General features: G+C 38.3%; 1 protein-coding gene across 11 annotated transcripts in view; it reads right to left on the reverse strand.

The window, feature by feature from the left end:
• Positions 1-21,647, reverse strand: part of ABLIM2 (actin binding LIM protein family member 2) — a 139,816-nt gene that overhangs the window by 2,567 nt on the left and 115,602 nt on the right. For 10 of the 11 annotated variants that reach the window (XM_035547244.2, XM_035547242.2, XM_050710415.1 and 7 more), the window contains 6 exons: positions 21,218-21,270; positions 20,463-20,610; positions 14,662-14,720; positions 12,356-12,410; positions 10,934-10,998; positions 10,680-10,760 (listed from right to left, as the gene is read on the reverse strand). In XM_035547244.2, the coding sequence (XP_035403137.1) occupies positions 10,680-10,760; positions 10,934-10,998; positions 12,356-12,410; positions 14,662-14,720; positions 20,463-20,610; positions 21,218-21,270 (461 nt within the window). Of the gene's footprint in view, positions 1-3,981; positions 4,056-10,679; positions 10,761-10,933; positions 10,999-12,355; positions 12,411-14,661; positions 14,721-20,462; positions 20,611-21,217; positions 21,271-21,647 lie in introns of all 11 variants that reach the window. The other variant, XM_050710414.1, reaches the window with a different exon arrangement.

The raw sequence follows: 21,647 nt of genomic DNA on the forward strand, positions 1-21,647 counted from the left end.
CTATCAATGCAATACCCACACTCAAACTTAATTCTAGTAGAAGGCAAAATTAATTCTAGAAGGAAAAACTTTCTCTTTGGTTTGAACCCTCTCTGAGGACAGCCATCTATGCCCAGTGTCTCATGATTCCCACTGTTTTTCCTGCATCTCAGGAACTTTCACCATTCCTTTTTTAAGCATCATGGGCTTTGGGACCAACCCTAGAAGCAGCAATGATTACAGTTCTGTCTGCAGATTTTGGAATAACCCTTGATCCCAGAAAGATGTCATCAAACTGGCGACATTTCAGATAAAAGCAACAAATATAATCATGGGTTGCAGAGTTTGATTTATGAGGAAAGACTAAAAGGCCTAAGTATGTAAAACTGTAGCCAAATGATGACTAAGGGAAAATATGGTAAATGTCTACAAGTACTTGAAGGGTCTAAACACCATGGGAATAGGCCAGTGTGGGAAGCTTATGTTCATACTTTTCGTTATATGTGTGATGTTAAATTTTGTCTGCTCTGTTGTTGGACTTTCTTAAACCTTATACCTTTCAGACCTAAAGCTCTTCCCAAAGGCAGAGAAAACAGACTGCTAAGAAATATTAGACTGATTTTTCTTAGGTATTTGAATGTTAATTTGTGTTAGCTGAAATGCTCTCATGCGGAAGCATTGCCTTGTCTCATTAGTCAAACAAAAGAAGGGAAATTGAAAATTATGCATAGGGAATAGGGCAGGATATTCATCTTGAGGTATGAGATAAGATACGTATGAGGCCAAGAATGTGATTTCAGATTTGTTTTTTACTTTTTATTTTTATGATTGGATCAGCTTAAAATATCCAGCTATGTTAATGCTGCATAATTGGGCCATTAAATGAAAAGCCCAAGTTGTGAGCAAAATTAACATTCGTTCTTTTTTTTTTCCCTAGTTTTGGCCTTGTTTACAAAGGAAGTCTGGGTGTTTTACAGTATGCCAGGAACCAATTCCTAACTCCCTTTGTGACAATTTGGACACATTCAGACAGCTTAATTCAATCTACTTCTCTGCTCTGCTTCAATGGCAAAGTTGGACACAGCGCTGACACTGAGGAGAGGTACACAGGACAAGGACAAAGCCCCTGTCTGAACACATCCTAACTGGCTGTATTTAGACTAGCTTAGGTTGGAAGCTGCATAATGATGTTAACATGATGCTGCCATAAAGCCTTCCTAACAGATAATGTAAATAACTTAAATATGGATCTTCACTGAAATGGCTGCTAACCTGAAGCCACCGGATGGTTACAACATTAAACATTTTGGATATATTTAAGTGTCAAATTGTCACACTGGAAAGGACTACTGCATCACATTGTTTTGATAAAATCATATTAATCGGAGCCTTCTAAAGTCAGTAGTGTTCAGTCGTTTCTTCTGGACAGCATTTTGTGTCAGCTTGCATGGGAAAAGAGAAAAAGACAGTGAGATTCAAGTTCAGCAAAGTACTATATCCGTAATTCCTCACTTGGATGTTATCTGAAATATGGCACAATACTGCCTGAAAAGGGTAACCATACCTTTGCTGTAATCATGTAGCTAGCTCTCCTAAAACATATAGAATTAAATGCAAAAAGAATTTAAATGCAAATGCTTTAATAATATGATATACAGAACTAAGGGCTGAGCTAAATCTGTCTACTGCATTGCAACCACTAAAATGGAAAATCCTCATGTTCAACTAAGCATGATCATTAAAATGAGCGGTATAGATATGTGCTCAATTTTAATCTCCCAGAAGAAAAGTAATCAGTTGCACATTCAAATACTTGCTGCACAGTGTTAACTCAGAAAGGAGTGATGCTTTTTGCTGTAAATTAATGAGGCTTGTTTCTGTTTTTCTGTGGCACGCTAAAAAGCCACTAATCATTCTAAATAGAGTTATAATGTTTATTTAATTCAATGAGATTTATTTTGCACAAGAATAATTGTGCTTTTAATGAAATTCAGAGATCTTCAAAACTAATACTTAGGAACATGGCATTAGTGTGAATAAGTCACAATAAGGAAAAATTGCAATTAACTTACAGCTGTACCGTAGTAAGCTGTGACCAGGTCATGCTACACAACTGTGTTTATTCTGTGTCAGTAATTGTATGGGAGTCCTCAAGTGAAAACTTGCTGATGTAGGAAATTCAGAGGATATCATACTTCCTCATGAGTCAATACTGATCCAATGAACCAACACAGTGGATGGCAGGAGTTGATGAGTCGAAGATGAGAAAAATCTAAGTCCTAATTCCTAGGGCTTATTTAAAATGTCTGGTTTGTTTCTCTTTTTGCTTTTGTTATCTTATGTACATACGACATTGCAGCTAAGCATTATATTGCCTTTGCTACTGTGCACTCTGTTGTATAGAATGCAATTTTAAATAGTTGTCCAGTTCAATTAATTTTTGTTCAGAGTCCTTGTAATACTTTCAACTTCTGCTCCACAAAATCTGGAAGTAAAAGCTATAGGATCTTTACCAGAGCCTTGAAAATACAAAATACTCAAACTAAACTTGAATTTATCCAAAAAACTATCCATGGGTATGCATTCATGTAAATAAACAAAGTTTAGTTCATTAGGGTAATGCAGAGACTGTACTGCTGGGATATAATCTTACTTCCTGTATTAAAATTTAGGACGCTAGACATATCTTAACTGAATATATTTGGAATAAAAATAGCCTGTTCCTTTCTCCATTCTTCCCCTCCTGTCCCCTGATTCCCTTCTCCCATTCCTCTAGAATTTTGACCAAATGTAACTTTCAGATGCCCAAACATATGTTTTTGGAAAAAAAATCTCTTTGATGTACTGAATTTCAAATCCTTATTTTGCAGCATCAAGATGCACACTCCTCTGCCTTCTTTCTGTTGCACTGCAGGGGCTCAGCAGGCTTTTCAGAGGCTTCTTCTAAGTCTACTGCATGGCTCATTAGAAAGCTATAATTAGCCATGTGCCATGTTCCCAAGGGAGTATTGAATGTTATCCTCATCTACTGAGTAATTAAGCTTCATGCCTAATAAATATTTTAAACTATTAAGTAATTATATGACACGGGAAAGGAGTTAAGAAATGGCAGGAGTTGCCACCTCATGAACTTTAAAAGTATGAAGAGAGAACCAGGGCAACTCCATTTATAAGGGAATAAGGTAGGAGGTGCTGCAATTGTGGTTTTGCTGGAATATGGCACTTAGTCACAAAAATGACTAGTTGGGGTACTTTCTTCAATTGAGTGTTGGCAGGAGGTGTATACCCCCTTTTCTTCTCTGCTTCCCCATAGCAATGTGGGTTCCCCAAGAAGGCTCCCAGAAAGAGCAGTACAACAGAAGCAGCAAGGAAGTGAGTCTGAAACCCCTGTCCCCTGCCAGCGTAATCCCTAGCATCCATACAAGGCTCCTGGACCTGTGAATATGTGTCATTTAGTATCTCACGGTATCATGAAACTCCACAGAGAATCTGCATTCCACTGAACATCACTGCTACGGGGTACTTACAGTTCAACCTGTCACCAAAGAAGGCATATAGAAAATATTCTGTAGTAGCCCTGTACATTCAATATTTTCCCTGTTTGAGTAATTATGCAAGAAGCTGAAAAGATGTAAGTATTTCACTCAGTGATATCAATACATTACCTACAAAGTGGTATAAGTAGAACATCTCTAAGGATAACTTATCCCATCATTCTGTCATTCAAACAAATGAGCTTTTATATACTGCCATTTATGTAAGTAATTGCCTTCAACTTACTGCCGATAAGGATGTTGTATCATTAAGAAAATGATTCATAAATAAAATTAAAACTATGAATCCATAGTAAATTAAGAAAATATATAGAAGATCTTGAGTTTCAAAAATTTAAGACATGTAAGTGCAGTTTTCTTAAAAGAGGTAGACATTGATAATTATTAAACTGGAAAATCCAATGAAGTTATTTATTGTGTATTCATGGATGCTAGTGCTAACACTTACTTGGATATTTGTCCCAGACTCACACCTGGGGCTCAGAGGTTTGGTTTCTGGTGATTTGCCTGTGGTCTTTGGGCCTTATCCAAAAAAAGTACACTGAAGTCAACATGAAACTTTCCACATACACTTGCTTCAGGTTCAAAATACCTTGCTCCTAAAGCAGATTTTCCAGATTCCCTTAATTTGGGCTTTTGTGTAGCCACAATACTAATTCTCCACATCTGATCCCTCTTCAGTTCCACACTGGTTCCACTCTGATAGGAATTAGCTCTATTACATATCATGTCATTTCTAATGTGTGTTTTTGTTTTACAATGGCTCCTTTCATAAGGACTTTGAAAATTGATATAGACATCCAGCACTGATTACAACACAAGCATATGCTTAGAATAAGAAACACAACATGAATGTTTTGCAAGTTAAACAGTGTGAAGTTCCACTAAAGTCAGTGAAATGTACTTTTTTATGCCAGGTTATGAGCTTCATCGTGAAGTGAACTTGTAATTTCAAATTCAGCTCCAAACTACAAACTGCTCTTCTCCATGTTAAAACACGCAACATTCTGCTTTCGCCCTGATTTTCCCCAGCCGAGCTACAGAGGAGGTGGCACACATAACAATACTTGTATGAATGACATCTACAAGCTGGGGCTGTTATAAATTCAAACTGAATTACTGGAATCCATTCCTAAAATGGTTGCAGCCCAAATGGCTAGAACCCAGGGCAATTGTTGAATAAAAATTGTGGAAAAAATCTCATCCTTAAAACAGATCCAGACAAGTAGTTTCAGGAGGAAAAGCATGTTTGAATTAATGTAAGTGCTCTGTTCAAACAAGACCGCACCCATGTTTAAATCTCTGATTTCTGTTTACAAGAGAACAAGGTGGCAGATGAAGGTTTGCTACTTGACATTCCAGAATATTTTTTTTCTTAGCAATTGTTTCAGTTAAGCAAAGAATGAACAGGCTCAAACAAAAGTGGAATAATATATTTTCTGCTGTATTGGATGGGCATGAATGAATAATGCTTTTAACTCTGACATTCAAAAGAAAAGGCTAAAGAAACTAAGATGCATCAAGATAAGAAAATCAAAAGAAAAAACTAAATGATGCTTTCCAAATGGACTTTCCAAAAAAGACTCTAAGTATGTTGGCTTTCAAAACTACCAGCCTGTGACCATGAAAGAAATCTTATCCTCTGTGATAAAAGCAACTTCCGGAGAAAATAAATAAATCTATGTGGCTGTGCATGAGCCATACTCAACAACAGGCAAGCAATATCCAGTGTAAGCTAAAAGTATCGAGCACATTCTTTTAGGAGCCCAAGGACTAAACCGTAAAAGGTATTCAAGTGCTTAAAAGTGGCACAAGTATTTTCAGAAGTGTCCATAAGCCTAACTTCTGTTGGAAAAAATACAGATCACATGGAACACTACTGGAAAAAGAGCAGGTAAGGAATGTGCTTATTTATACCATCCAAAGGTGATGTCTTAGCCCCAGAACGTCAATATTTAACATAGTAAAATGAACCTTTTGATAAAATGTTCCAAATGCATCAAAGTATTTATTTTTTTCAAATGCTATTGCAGCAAAAGCAACTTAGAATCCTATTTTGTGATTAGATTACTTTACATTGAGGCCTTGTCTCCACAGAATATATCATGCTAAGCAAATTAAGGAGCTATGAAGGTCTTCAGAGTAGGGCTGACTTTAATCACATCACTCAGGGCCTTGTCCAGCCGAATTCTAAATGCTTCCTCAGATGGAGACTCCTCAGCCTCATGGGCAACCTGTTCCAGTGCTTCACTCTCCCAGTGAGGAGCTTTTTCCTTATATTTAATTGTAACTGGCCTTCCTGCAACCCATAACTGCTGCCTCTCAACCTTTCAGAGCCTACATCTGAGATGGGCATGTTTTCTCTATAACCCCTTTACTGACAAATTGTGCTGATGACTCACATTCAGCTTATTTTCCATCAGGACCCCTTCTGCAGAGCTGTTCCCCATCTTATGTCTCTGAATGGCGTTATTCCATCACAAGAGCAGGAATCATGGTTTATCTTTGTTGCACTTCATGAGGTCACTATTGACCCATTCCTCTGGCCTGTCCAGGTCTCTTTGAATGAAAGGGCTGCTCTGTAGAGTATCAACTACTCTCCCTCCAGTCTGTGTCATCTGCCAACACGGTGAAGGTGCAATTCCTTTTCTTCACCCACATTGTATAATCCAGTCCCGTGTTACTGTTGGTATCACCTAAATTAACTTGTTCTTCACCATTTCCCCTTAGAATTGCTTGTGGGAATGCTGTTGCATTCATCTAACATTAGAATAAAAAGCAGTGTGGTAAAGAGAAACTTCTCAAAAAAATCCTGGGCCAACTCCGTATCTTTTGTAAATTTCTCACATTTCTAATCAGCTTATATCAGAAGATCCAGGCTATTCATTCAAAAGTCAGAGTGCTGGTAATGTATTTAAAAATCAGCAGGTCATTTATTATAACTAATTCTCAATGCTGTGTGTATTAGCTCACTGTTGGCATAAACATCTCCTCTAGGAGCACAAAGAACTGAGCTACTTCTGCCTCACTGCTGAGCTAGAACAATCAAACAAAAATATGCCGAGTGTTTCTACGTTTACATATATGTGGTTTTGAAGAAAGAATTCCTATTATTTTAAAGCATTTATTACCAGTTGAGCCCTCCTAATCTCCAGATGCCTCTTAGGCTTAGAAAAATATGCATTTTTAGAAAAACATATTATTTATAAGCCATGAAATAGATTTCTTACACAACAAGTAATCTAAAAAATACTCACAATGGGAGCAAAGATAGGCAAACATTACCAACCATTAAAACCCCACCCTCCTGCAATCGACCATTAGCAGAGACTTTCACAGCTGCCTCCCTTAATCTCACTCAAGGAGCTGATACCTTTTATGTGAGTTCACTTTTCATGATAGGAACATTCTCTACAGGAAATTTCCCTTGTAATAAGGGATCAGAGAAGAACTGCCTTCTCCATGACATCTATGCTGTATCATTCAAAGTTCATAACAAACCCTGTTTTACAAAGAGGAGTTTGCTTCAAGTCAACTTACAAGGGCTTTTAAAGAAATCTAGCTCATGCAGATTTACTGATCTTACTGCAACTAAGTAGACCAGGAAATCAGAGATATGATGTGTGAGATTTTAAATGCCTTAGGACAAGGCAAGATCACTTTCAGGTTTGACAGGTAATTGAAATACAATGGTTCTAACATTTCCTTTCACCAACATCACCTCTATCCTCCTGTCCACATCCATCACACCTAGGAGCTAGTTCACATTTGCAACAGTGAGAACAATGTAAAACTTCAGCCTGAGAAACTGATGGTAATAAAGCTATAGTATCAGAACATTGACTCTGAAAATATTTTCCTAGATAAACCACTCTACAGTTTGGATAATACATAGGCTTAGCAGTGCTATCATCCTCACCATTTCTGCAGGCAAAATACAGCCCCTTCAAGAGTGAATTGGCTCCACACGATGAAAACAGAAGCTGGCAACCGATTCTGCTCGCAGGGAGCACTTGCCTCCTGGAGATTTGTGAGCATCGAATCACACTTTTTAGTGAAAGTGAAACATAGCTTAAGAAAGGTTAGAAATCTAACCTTAATGCTTGCTTCCAGTATTCACAGTGTTGCCTCCAAAATCTTGAGGATATCAAAAAATGCTAAATGGATCCTCTACTAATGGGCTGTGTATATGCATGTGCATGTGTGTCTAATCTCTGTCTGTTCCTGTGAAAACCTATGAACCCCTGTACTATTGGGCTTCCAAAGTCCTGGGTCTTGCCCAACCTTGAAATGCACTGAATGCACAAGTCAGCAACCAAGTTACAATCTTCTTCTTCTGCCACAAGAGGAAATAATGGCAAACTGCTTTTCTACCCAAAGCTACTTATTTCCAGCAATCCTTTAACACAAAAGAGTGGGACAGAGAGGAGGGGAAGAGGCTGGCAAGGGAAGGCAACAGTTTACTCCTGTCACTCAACTCTGCATATGGCTTGAATGTGTAGATGAGCTGCTGCCTCTGTTTTTCCAGGAGTTATAATCCTTTTAAAATGTTGCTAATTTAATTGTTTAAAAAAACCACCTACCAATCCCTAATAAATGTAAGATGGTCTACAAAGGGGTCATTTGCAGATGCACATGTTTAACATCGTGCAACAATCAGCAGATCAGTCTGGTCCCCTTATCGCTTTTCTGGTGCAGGTTTGAAGCAGACCTTGTTTATTGTTCTTTTGCAAACCTCTGTGAGATCTTTGAAGTGGTTGTGCTTCTTGAGCCATCAGGCACAGAGCTGCACCTGGTGCGAAGCAGACTGAGCAACTCCAATGTTAAACAAACAGCAGTCGCAGCTGAGGACAGCGTATGAGTTATTGATAATGGCAGCCAGGACATGCACGATCCATCCAAAGCAAACTATATGTTGTCTTAAAAAAGCAAGCTGGAGCTGCATTTGGTATTCAGACAAGCCTGATGTCTTTAAACAAAGATTCTATTTTTTAATATTCACAAACATATATATGTGTACATAAAAGAATCCTTTATAACATGTGTCCAGATGAGTATCCCTCCAACTCCCTGCTCCTTCTTCTGGATTCATTATGCTTTTTATTATGGATCTCATACCTTGCTATATATCAGGCTTAAAAGAGAACATTTTTGAGGCTCTCTTATCCTTACAATCAAATCCATACCACTTGTGGGGTTATCAAGCAACAAGCACATTAAACTATTTAAGGAACGTACAGCATTTCCAAAATATACAGTATGTTTAAGAATTCTATATATGATTTTTTTTTTAATTTGATCTCTAAGCAGAAACTTGCTGCCACTTCATATTTTTGTCGTTGTTTTTGTTTGCTTTATGATTAGTTTCTTCATTTTTTATAAAGTTATCAAGTTAATAATACTATAAATTTATTTAAATATAAATCTTCCCCAAAGTCCAACATTGTTAATCACATATTTATTGTTGAAATCTCTCTTATTAATAATAATTAACACAATGGTACAAAAGTTTAATAATTTATTCAGTCCTATCATTACTCAAGCAAGAAAATTAACTTTGTGAATTTTGCCTGAACATAACTTCACGATTTGGCCTTTGGAAACAAAGCTCCCCTCTATAATAAATTACATCTGCATTTCTCCAGCTTACATTACTACTCGTTGAGAGAGGTGGATGCTACTGCAAACTTATAGTACATTTTCATGTGATCATAGACCATACAGCCAAAAGGGGAGGCTGAATGAGATAACAGACCTGAAACATAGGTCCATGTATTAGAAGGATAATTGGAGCTTTTCTCTTTATTTTATAATTCTCAGGTTATTCTAGGAGAGTCTTTTTATATGATCTGCAATGAATAAGTTTCTACCTACCAGTTTTGATTCCCAATACCCTGTAAAATCATCTAATACTAAAGGGTTTCATTTCTGTCTTTGTGAAACACCATTCTATCACACATTTTTGGGGTTTTGGGCTACTCCACTTCAGTTAAATTGCCTATGTAATATAATATATATATAATATGTACAATTGCCTTGGGACTGGTACTATTTAATATCTTTTTCAATGACATAGACATTGGGATTGAGTGCACCCTCAGCAAGTTTGTAGATGACACCAAGCTGAGTGGTGCAGTTGATACAACAGAAGGAAGGGATGCCATTCAAAGGGACCTGGACAAGCTTGAGAAGTGGGCCCATGTGAAATGAGGTTCAATAAGTTCAAGTGCAAGGTGCTGCACCTTGGTTGTGGCATTCCGGACATGAGTACAGAGTGGAAGAAGAACTAATTGAGAGCAGCGCTGCTGAGAAGGACTTGGTGAGGACTTTCATCTGGTGGATGAAAAGCTTGACATGAGCCAGCAGTGTGCACTTGCAGAAGGCCAACTGCATCCTGGGCTGCATAAGGGGAGGAGTGACCAGTAGGTGGAGGGAGGGGATTGTGCCCCTCTGCTCTGCTCTTGTGAGACCCCACTTGGCGTACCGCATCCAGGTACTTGGAGTACCGCATCCAGCACAAGAAGGATGTGGACCCATTAGAGTGAGTCCAGAGGAGGGCCATGAAGAAGATCAGAGGGCTGGAGCACCTCTCCTATGAAGAAAGGCTGAGAGAGCTGGGAATGTTCAGCCAGGAGCAGAGAAGGCTCTGGGAAAACCTCACTGCAGCCTCTCAATACTTAAAGGAGGCTTATAAAAAAGATGGAGAGCAACTTTTTGCTCAGTCAGAAAATGACAGGACAAGGGGAATGGTTTTAAACTAAAAAAGGAGAGATTTAGATTAGAAGTTAGGAGGAAATTCTTCACTTATAGGGTAGTGAGCCACTGGAACAACTTGCCCAGAGCTGTGGATGCACCATCCCTGGAGGTGTTCAAGACCGGGTTGGACAAGGCCCTGGGCAACCTGATCGAGTGGGTGGCATCCCTGCCTATGGCAGGGGGGTTGGAATTAGATGGTCTTTAAGGTCCCTTCCAACCCAAACCATTCTATGATTCTGTGATATACTAGTGTTTCCAAATAAATTATTATACATAGTGTTATTTTGCTCTTCTTTCATTGCTGTTACTTAACTTGAGCTTAGGAATACCTCAGACGGTAAACAGACAGGACAAAGACTTGCAAAGCCATCAAGCAAATATCATTCCTACCTCCAGTCTGGTCCTGTCCACATCCTTAGGCAATTTCACACGAACTCGGTTTGTTACAATAAGGGTTTCATAAGGATAAATCTGTTAAAAAGACAAGAACATATGAACTCCAGACAAATCTGATTCTGATGTGTGGAAATGACAGTGTGGGGAACTTACTAATTTTAATGGTACATACTTGCATCCTTATTTGACAAATATTTCACTGGGACAAAATTAACGAAATAAAATTAAAAAAAAGAAACACATGTAACCTTGCTAGGAAGTGCTGAATCTGATTGTTCTTCCAGTGTTGGAAAAGCCCTTCTTACCTTGTATTCTGCAAGAGAATGAGAACAGGTTCACAGTTTAGAATTTATAGGCTGCTTTTGAAGTCACCATAATGAACATATAGGTACATTAGTAATTTGTTATCCTACTACATTTCTCTTACAGTTTTCAAAAGTTGTTGGATAACTGCATGCATTGTAAGCGTTTGACCCCAATGGTCTCAACGCCTATAACACTGAAGCAACAGTCCTTGAAATCAAAGGTTTATTACAGAAAATCCATCTCTTGATACACTGTGAGTATGGCAAAATTGGGAATTTCTCTTTATAAGAGGCTTTTGTGCAGAGTTAAGTCAGACTGTCATCCAAAAGTCCCGCCCATACTGTTCTTTACTGAAAATAGTTAAAATATATGGATTATTACAGGCATGTCATTTTAACATACACGAAAATCATTAAGTTAATACAGTGTTCCAAGATGCCAACACCTTGCACTTGGACTGACTGCAGTGGAAATAATGATAGCAATTGTTCTATTTTTTGGGGGGGTAGGGTGGGGTGCTCCTGCATCTAAATTAGCACAAGAGTATTCTAGCTAGGCCAGTGTTAATAGATATTATTACCGTATGTTCATCTATTCTCATATACATCAATGATTAAATGCTACCAAGACAGCCAGCACGTTTCCATAGACTTTTTTTATGGTCAAAAAATGAAAAACAAATATAAGTCTACTTTTCAAAATCTATACTGTCAATTACTCAGACAAAGATTTTTATCAACACAGAAGCATGAAGTGAAGCATTGGAGTAAGATTTTTAAAAAAAAAAAAAACAAGATTAAGTGACTTGGAAAAAAACACCCTACTCTTCCCCATCAAAAGATGCATGTTCCTAAACTGCTCATCTCTTTTGAAAATCCTAACCCAACTGCCATATTAAGCATACAGTCCACTTAAACTGTAATAAAAGAAATTAATGTAATGAAATTCTGCTTTTTGAATTCTGTACATCTTAGCCCTACTGTAGGACCAACAAGAAGCACAATGAACTTTATCTTTTTATCAGATATGGCTCGAAGGAGTGATTAGCTTAAGTTTCTTCCTCTCTTTGATAAGAGAACACCACCTGTTAAGCAAAGAGAATCATGGAGGCTGTTGCCATATATTCAGAATACCAGGATAAACTCAACATTGTTACACCACTTTGTGATGCAGGTGTCAGGCCTTTATATTCAGTCAGATAAAAAGAATATTCTCTATGATGAACACGATACTGAGCTAGCTAGCTATCACTATCACATGAACCATGGGAAGATACCAGAATAGTAACCCTTTTGGCAAGATGTTAACAAACATCCTCAAAGGAAGAAAACATAAAGTGGAGTGGAAATGCTACTGCAATATACCTTTCATCCCCCAGCTCGCCTCCTGGTCTGTTTCGTATTGGCCCATATTTTCAGGCTAAAAGAGAAGAAAAGAAGCAATGTAACAGCAAAATACACCATAAACCAACCCACACCACTCTGTGCACAATCAAAATACAGATCCTTATGAGACAGAACGAGAGCAGTTTCATTAGAACTTGACCTAATTGCTCTAAGTGGGTATCCAGAGCACTCAAAACACCCATCAATCTACAGGAGCAAAGAAGGAGCTTTGCTTGCAGAAGTGGATGGAGTGTCAATAAGTGTGCATCAAACTCGGAGGTAGTGCAGGTGCAGTGTGCTGTCTACACTGTGAATTTCCACGGACCAGTGAAAGTTGGTGCTTGGGTGTCATTCAGGGAAGCAACTGCACAGTCTTATCAGCCCATCTCACCCCTAAGTCCTGTGGATGTTTTTAAGCTCTGATTCTTAGCAACTTCCAATCAGGTAGAAAGGTGTCAGAAAGCCACCAGCCACTGTCATTTGAAGACCTGGCACAAAGGTAAGCCTCAAATGCCTTCCCCTGCAATGCAGACTTTTTATGACAGTCATCCCAGGAGACCTGATCACTTATGCTGCACTGAAACCTGTGTGTCTTATTCTGTTTTCTGCTTCACAACTGCAGATGCCACTAAGATCAGGGAGAACTGTCCATATGTATCATATCTTTGCTTGATCTACTGTCTTTTTCTTTAATGGCAAATGCTATGATGATGACAATTATTACAGGAGAAAGGCATTATTATTATTATTATTATTTTTCCCCATTAGCATATACACCATGTGCACATCCAGGCTCAGAACAAACAGCAAGGTTCCTTATTGTTTGTTTTTGTTTTATTGCATTATGCACCAATGGGATAGTTGATTAAAAAAACATACCAAAAAAGCTGGTATGACTCTTCAATCTAAACAGAGCACTTTCATTCTGAGAAGAATTTGATCTAAAGGATTTGATCATTTGTAACTTTCCTGAAATTTTCAGAGATGAGGTTGCACCCCTTATATGGGACAAATGCTGCCATCTGCTGCTTTCCTATCACATTACATGACTTAAACCTGCAAAAGTACAGCAAACACTGCATCTGTACTTTCTGATGGCTTTGGTTCCTCAACAGTGCAGCGGCTGTGCGCAAGTTGATCTTTCGCTTGGTCCAGGTTACTGGTAACAGTTATTCTGAAAAGTCAGAAAAAAAGCTATTGACTCCTAAATGGGGACGGGTGTATCCAAACATTTTCAAATTCATAAATCTAATTTGGTCAAGTTGTGTTGCCATTGGTTTCTTCAGAGAGGAATTCAAGCAGTCAGGTACTTGGAGTATCACAGGCACAATTAGTCTTGTAATATTAACTCAAAAGGATGGACAGTAACTACAGAAAAATCAGTTCAGCTGCTCTCTTACAATTACTTTCTTGTAGCTCCTACTAATAACCTATAGTTTAACTCATCACTGGAGAAGTTTAGTCCTGCTTATATACTTCTGAAGCTTTCTTATCTTTGTTTGCAGAAAGGAGGAAATTTGAATGAGGTCTTATCCATATAATTTAGACACAAGTCAATCTTCAAAATGCAAGTGTGTCTACGTATTCCCAACTTATCACTATTAACCATACTGTGTTTTTACCAAAAAAATATAAGACATGAACTGAGAAGTCAAAATGTCGAATGCCAGAGAGAGAGACCACAGTATCAGTGATGGATTTTTCCTGAGGAATTACAAAAAGATACATAATAAAGAATTAGAAAATGAACTCCTAGTCTTAATCTGATCATAAGTTTGTTATGTGTTTTTCTTTCTAGGTTGCTTCCTGCCATTCTCTTTGCATTGCTCCCTCCTGCCTTATATAATGACTATGTGTATATATATACACACATACCAGAAAAAGAAAAAAAAAAAAAAGAAAAAAAAAGTGGTTTAAGAAATGCAAAGGTTATGGGCTGCTCCACCTTTGCTCTAAGATAATTACTTGCCTAATGAAAGGTTTAACCCATCCTATCATTAATTCAAGTTATACTGTGGTCTGTTAATATATGCAGCTTGTACATTTTGGACCTTGGTTCTGGAAGGAGAATCAAGATTCCCAATGCTCATGCCACACACAATCAAAACGAAAAGACCCAGTCTTACTCCTGCAGGCAGACAAACTGTAACCCTCATAGGGTATGAATCTGTCAGGCAGAACTGGCAGCCAGAACACTGTGAAGTGTTACTGCTGTGTAGATTTTTAACTAGTTGCCTATTTACGAAAAACTGTTACATGGAGAACACATTTAAATGTATACCTACCTGATGCAAACCATTCCTTCCATAACCAGGTAGAGAAGCAGATTTAGCATATGGAAATCCTGTAAAAGACATGATATACATATCACGATAATATTTTTTGTAAAGTCCTTTACAACTTTGTAGAACACAGAAAGCAGGAAAACAGCTAGAAACAGCAATTGCAAGGTGACTATGTATATTGTATTCATGGGATGAAATATAACTGAGTACTACTCATATCAGAAGGATTAGTATCTTATCACTTAAGAACAAACAAACAAACAAGAAAACAACACACATTTTGAATTCTTTAAAATTTCTACTGCTTCAGGTGAAAAAAAAATAAAAAGCATAAATGAAAGTATGGCAATAGAAAAAGAAATTAAGTGAGAGCGTAAATACTGAAGAGAAAGGTTCTACATAGATAAAATTCACAAAGTGATGTTACCATGAACAGATTAGATCTAATATGGTGAAAAGCCTTACTTTTAATATCTAGGCTAATCAGAAAATTTGGATGTTCTCTTTGTCAGTAAATGGACAAAAAGTATTTCAGACTAGTTTTTGGTTTATAAAAATAATGCTGTATAGAAGTGGCAAGTTGAATCAGTTTAAATTCAACAGAAGATGAAGAAATGTGTCTGTAGTAAACACTATTGATTTCAGTACAAGAAACTGTGATAAACTGAGGCAAAGAGTTAGGAGAAGTCACTTAGCTCAAAGAACTGAATGTACAAGTCTTCTTTCTGACAAAAATGTTAGCAATTTGCGTCCAAAGGGGAATGAAGGAAGGGAATTCAGACCCGACCGGATTAATAAATACCCTAAGGAGATTATTAGGAATAAGACCATAGAAAGAAAAAACAAAAGATGGATCAGCAAAGAGCTCACGGTGTGCTGAGATAAAGTGAGAACTGCCAGGAGTCAAGCTGAGTTAAACACTGAAAATGATATTAAAACAAATAGCAAAAGGTTCTGCAGCTACACAAACAAAAAGAGAACAAGGAAAGAAGAAATGGGATCACTGGGAGTTATGCTGTGTCAGTACACAAGAAGAAACCTAGGTAGGACTCAAACACTAAAGGATTATTTCACCTCAGCTTTTAGGAAGAAATTTAGAGTATGGAGCAATGAGAGAAAAACCTAAAACAATAAGCGTATGCAAATGAATCACAACTGTGACAGAAACATAATTCAAAGCACTCTGTACTTAAACAGGGAGCCAATAAGCTCACAAAAGATTGGAAGTCCAATTGCTTATATTATTAGAGAACAGCAAGTACAGTTTTTGTGTTTAAGAAGGGAAAAAGGTACTCAGGACCTATCAGTTTGTTTCCAACAGAAAACTTTAGGAAATACTAAACAAAAACATAGAAGTAAACAGAAAATCAATTATATTCATGTAGATTTTGACTGGTTTAACATAAGTTAAAGAGACAGTGTCACACTCCCCTGGTAGTTTTCTTTGCTAAGAGAAACAGCTTCTACGCAAAATAAATTTTATTGGATCTCATCTAATGAAATATTAAAATATTCCATATGTTGCCAAAGATGAAATTAAAGCAAAATCGAAGAAGATGGAGTTTATCAGAGGAATTATAGGGTCAGTAAGGAAAAAATTAAATGTGAGAAATAGATAGTGAGAACTGAGCAGTGCTGAGAGAGGGAAATGTCAGTATAGACTGGTGTCGAGTTGAAATTCCTTAATATTTTCACTAATAAATTGGACACCATAAATAGTAATGGGCTAATAAACTTGGCTGTGACCATTATAAATGCACTTATTAACTTAAGTGTAAAAATGACAAAAGTTGGAAATGGCTGTCTTGATACTTTCAAGATATGGAAATAAATGTAGTGACAGAACATCATGGAAGGATGTTCTGTTCAGGTGGGTTAAATTAACTTCATCGGAACAGTGGTCTACAGGATAACTGGGGCAATGAAAGCTCATCATAGGTAAAATGGCTTTATGAAATTGACTTTTAATCTAGCAAAATGAAGATAAAAGTATGAGAAACAAAATCTAACATCATCTGAGGAGCAGTATAAATTGTGAGCAGAATTTCCTTTGTTGGTCCCACTGGGGGCTCTGACATCTGATACAGAGACATAGTGGTGAATATTGAATTAGATGGACCACTTACCTACTCCAGTTTGGACACTGGAAATTTGTCATTGTTTGTTATCTGAATGGCAGTGACACTAGAGGAGAAAGTGTCATGTAATAGTCATCTGTATTCCTGCTTGGAAAAAGATGCCAGTGTTGAACATCGGTTCAATTTGTTGGCATCTTGGCTACAGAGAAGGTGAGTGGGATTTGTTCTGTTGCCAAATTTGTCAGTTACAAGGGAAAAATACACTAAGGAAAAGATCATGGTTTGAAAACAAACACAATTCATTTTAGCACGTAGAAGCTCAGGAGTTGCCTCCCAGGCTGCCAGGACTGAGCCACATTTACAGGCACAAGCGACATCATGTGGCTGGCTGGAAAAAACCCAAGAGGTGTATAAAGCTGAAAGAACTCAGATCATAGTAATAAGAAAAGAGCCAGTGACTCCAGTCAGAAAAACATTTCACTTAGTTTCTGGTTCCTAAGAACTTATTTGTGAAGTTAATTACTATTATTATTTTTTTAATATAAAGGTAAAATATATCACCAAAAACCACCAACCACATACTGCTCATTATCACATCCAAATGCAGTTGTACCTCTATAGCAAATTTTCTGGGGTAACTGGTCAAGATACAGTAATCTGTCTCTCTAATTACGTGCTATCTGAACATCAGATACTCTTTGCATGGGCATGGCTCCTGCTTTTTCCAATACGACATTCACTCTAACCTGGATATTCTGAGGCTGTTTCTCAGCACATCAGGTACACATTAACAGCAGGAGTTACACACTTTGTTAGATATCTAATGTCCTAAATATGTGAAGTTAAAATAATGACTAATGGTAAATGATAAAAAATATACACATACAGAAACAAGACACATTTATGCAGGTGGATGTAAGGAGATGCTGTCCCTGTCACTTAGTCTTCAACATGGCTGGACACAAGCAAGCTCCACTCCAGATATCTGCCAATTATACAAGCCTCATACTTAAGTACTTTGATGTTAGATATATTCTTCTGGGAATGTAGCTAGAGTAATGTACCTAAATATCTTCTAGAGCAGACTACCCTTCTTTGGTTTGCTCAGAGACTAGATGAACAAATGCAGTGCTCTGCACAATGTTTGGACACATTGCCAGAGATTCACAGTCAGATGACTGCTAACCCTTCTATTTTGTATGTAACTGTTTGCACCAAACGTGTATCTGAAAAGTTTATTTTCTCTGATACTCACTGACTATGCCACAGAGACAGAGCTAAATGTCCGGTTAAAGATCAGGCCACTCTTAACCATAAGTGCAAGAGGAAGAAAAGCTACTGTTTAGGTGTTGATGAATTACAGATGTTAGTAACTGTAAATGATAGATGTCAGGTGTGAGAGGTGTTCAGACCTGGGTTTTTCTTGCTCAGGATTTTCTACAAAACATCTTGTGCACACGTATGCAATGTCTGGTGATAGCTAAGGAATCAAATCCCTTCAGGTTAGACTAGTGAGACTGATGACTCAAAATAACTTTTCTTTTTTATCTTGTCACACCCTTGTGACAGGCTTTGTATCAACTATTTTTCCTCTTCCTTGCATAGCTAAGCCATAATTTCCTTATTAGAAGTTGATGGAGCCAGCTATCACATTACCAAAATGCCCACAAGACTGACATCCTAGCCTTGCTGCCAGACATGCCTCACACTGGATACATTCTTTTGGAAAACTGCTTCCCCAGCTTTTTCACCCCAGATGACCTTCTACTGTTTTATGACATAAAGTGGAGGATGCAGGGAGAGAAATGTCCAAGTTATCTGTTAAACTTTCAGTGATCCTTATGCTTTATCACGATATGGAAAAAATAGCCGTACTTATATTCAAAAGACATAATTTGTACCAAGGAGTAATTACCAGAAGTCAAAAATATGCTTGATACTACTATCCTGTTTATTTAAAATAGGTAGCATATAGATAGGTGCTTTTATGTATTAATGAGGGGCAGGTTTTTGTTGTAAGGAAATTCTCCTCTACAGAGAGATAATACAATTTCTTTGTATAAGCAATGCCTCTTATGGTATATAAGCACTGCAGCCAAGTCTGCAGTGACCATGAAATGGTAGAGTTTAGGATCCTGAGAGCAGCAAGGAGGGAGCACAGCAAGCTTGTTACCCTGGACTTCGGGAGAGCAGACTTTGCCCTGCAGGGATCTGCTTGGTAGAGTACCATAGGATAGAACCCTGGAGGGAAGAGGGGCCCAAGAAAGCTGGTTAATATTCAAGGATCACCTTCTCCAGTCCCATGAGCTATGCATCCCAACAAAGAAGAAGTCAGGCAAAAACGCCAGGAGGCCTGCATGGATGAACAAGGAGCTCCTGGCCATAATTGAGGCAGAAAAAGGAGGCCTATACAGGGTGGAAGCAGGGACAGGTAGCCTGGGAGGAATGCAGAGAAATCATCTGAGCAGCCAGGGATCAGATCAGGAAAGCTAAAGCCCTATTAGATTTAAATGTGGCCAGACATGTCAAAGGCAACAAGAAAGGCTTCTATAGGTACATCAGTGTTTTGTAAAAGAAAGACTATGGAAATTGCAAGCCCTCTTCAGAAGGAAATGGGAGACCTGGTTATCCAGGATATAGAGAAGGCTGAGATACTCAACAACCTTTTTTGCCTCACTCTTCACTGGCAAGAACTCTAGCCACACTGCCCAAGTCACAGAAGGGGGCGGGCCTCTGTGATCCTCAGGAAGTTCAACAAGGCCAAGAACAAGGGCTTGCATATGGGCCAGGGCAATTCCAAGCACAAATACAGGCTAAGTGGAGAATGGATTGAGAGCAGCTCTGAGGAGAAGGACTTGGGGATGTTGGTTGATGAGAAGGTCGGCATAAGCTGGCAATGCGTGCTTGCAGCCCAGAAAGCCAACCTGGGCTGCATCAAAACAAGTATGGCCTTCAGGGTGAGGGAGGTGATTCTCCCTCTCTACTCTGCGCTTGTGAGACCCCACCTGGAGGGGTTCAGCCCCCAACAGAAGGAGGACATCAACATACTAGAATCAGTTCAGAGGAGGGCCACAAAGATGATCAGAGGGCTGGAGCACCTCTCCTATGAAGACAGGCTGAGGGAGTTGAGGTTGTTAAGCCTGGACAAGGCTCTCTGAGACCTCTTTGTGGTCTTCTAGTACCTAAGGTGGGCCTATAGAAAAGCTGGGGAGGGTCTCTTTGTCAGGGGGTGTAGTGATAGGAAAAGGGGGAATGGCTTTAAACTGAACAAGGGTCAATTTAGATTAGATATAAGGAAGAAATTCTTTACTATGGGGGTGGTGAGGCAGTCAAACAGGTTGCCCAGAGAAGCTGTGGATGCCCCATCTCTGAAAGTATTTGGGGCCAGGCTGGATGGGGCTTTGAGCAACCTGGTCTACTGGGAGGTGTCCCTGCTCAAGGCAGAGGGGTTGGAACTAGATGATCTTTAAGGTTCCTTCCAACCCAAACAATTCTATGATTCTTTCATTAATAGAGAACTAAAAATAGTTTCAATATTGAAATCCAAAGTTACTGAATGCTTACGAGCCATAGCTAAACAAACTGGAAAATATATGTAAGCATGACAGGGAAATGAAGCATAAAGCAAACTAGGGAACTATTTGGAGAGGTCTACAGCAGGGCTATCTTCCTTTGTCACACTCCTTCTTGCCCGCTATGACAGCCCCAAGACGCAGTACTCACGGGAGTATGTGGCAGTAGTACCCTCTTGTGTTCTCTGGAAGTTTTCTCTGTCAGTTCCGGGAGTAAGAGACAGGGACCGAGTTTCTGAATCTGGGGAATTAGTTCTGGTGTCCATATCCCCTTTCAGAATAAGCCAACTGGTCTTTAGCTGAAATGAATAAAAAACAATTAAATGAGTCAGGATTTAACATCCAAATGCATGTCCTACTTCACCAGCCTGGGAAGTCTTGCTAACTTGAATGTTTATGCTCAGTACAGCCTGTACCAACATTTATCAAATTATAGAAGTTGACTATATAACAGGACTCCACATTAGATGTCACGGCTATTGAAAACTTTTAACTTTCATCTGGGCTGAGGATAGTTTCTCTGTTAAATAAGTTGTCCACCATGCCCCACTTTAGAAGATGTGCTATGTCACGTTCTTACAACTAATCTGTTATAACATTTTTTTTGTATGTTAACACACACCCTAAGCAAAGGTCCAACAGCCTTAGCTGAATCACCACAAACTTATTGTTGCTTATCTAAATATCCTTATTTCTTTCTTTACTGCAAAATGTAAAATCTAAACACTCTGGGTGAGACATTACACTTAATAAATCTTCCTGAAACTGTCTTTTGTAAAGACCTAAAATCAGTAGTGCTTATTTCAGTTATATAAAATAATACCTTTAAACATAACCAGGTTTTATAGAACAGTTGCCTCAAGAAACTCAAACAAACTACCACCTTTTGTTCTTTCTGGTCATTACCTTCTTACTGTCCTGATCCAAACTTCCATCCTCCCCTTCTGATCTTCTTGATGCTGGAAGATTAAAGTTAATTTTAAAAATTGAAAGAGATCAACACAGCCAAAACAGAAAACAAAAAGTAATGTTCTAAATATTCTCAAAAGGGGAAAAAACAATACAAAATGAATCTGAAGTCGGGCAGATAATTGGATGTGTAGGGCTACAGTGTCACAGAACTACTTAACATTTGGAAAAGATTACCGTAATACTAATTCTGTAGGCATACAGTAAATGTAGAAAATCTACTCCTGATGGATTTTTAAGCTATGTTTTAGGAAGAAGCTACTTTTGTGGAATGACAGGTGGTAAAAAAACTACATCATAACTTAGGGACGGATCTATATAGTCACTGCACCAAGGAGCAAGTCATTTGCAAGCAAATCTCCATTAT

The sequence above is a fragment of the Cygnus atratus genome, chromosome 4 (assembly GCF_013377495.2).
Source record: "Cygnus atratus isolate AKBS03 ecotype Queensland, Australia chromosome 4, CAtr_DNAZoo_HiC_assembly, whole genome shotgun sequence".
In the NCBI taxonomy this organism is placed as follows: domain Eukaryota; kingdom Metazoa; phylum Chordata; class Aves; order Anseriformes; family Anatidae; genus Cygnus; species Cygnus atratus.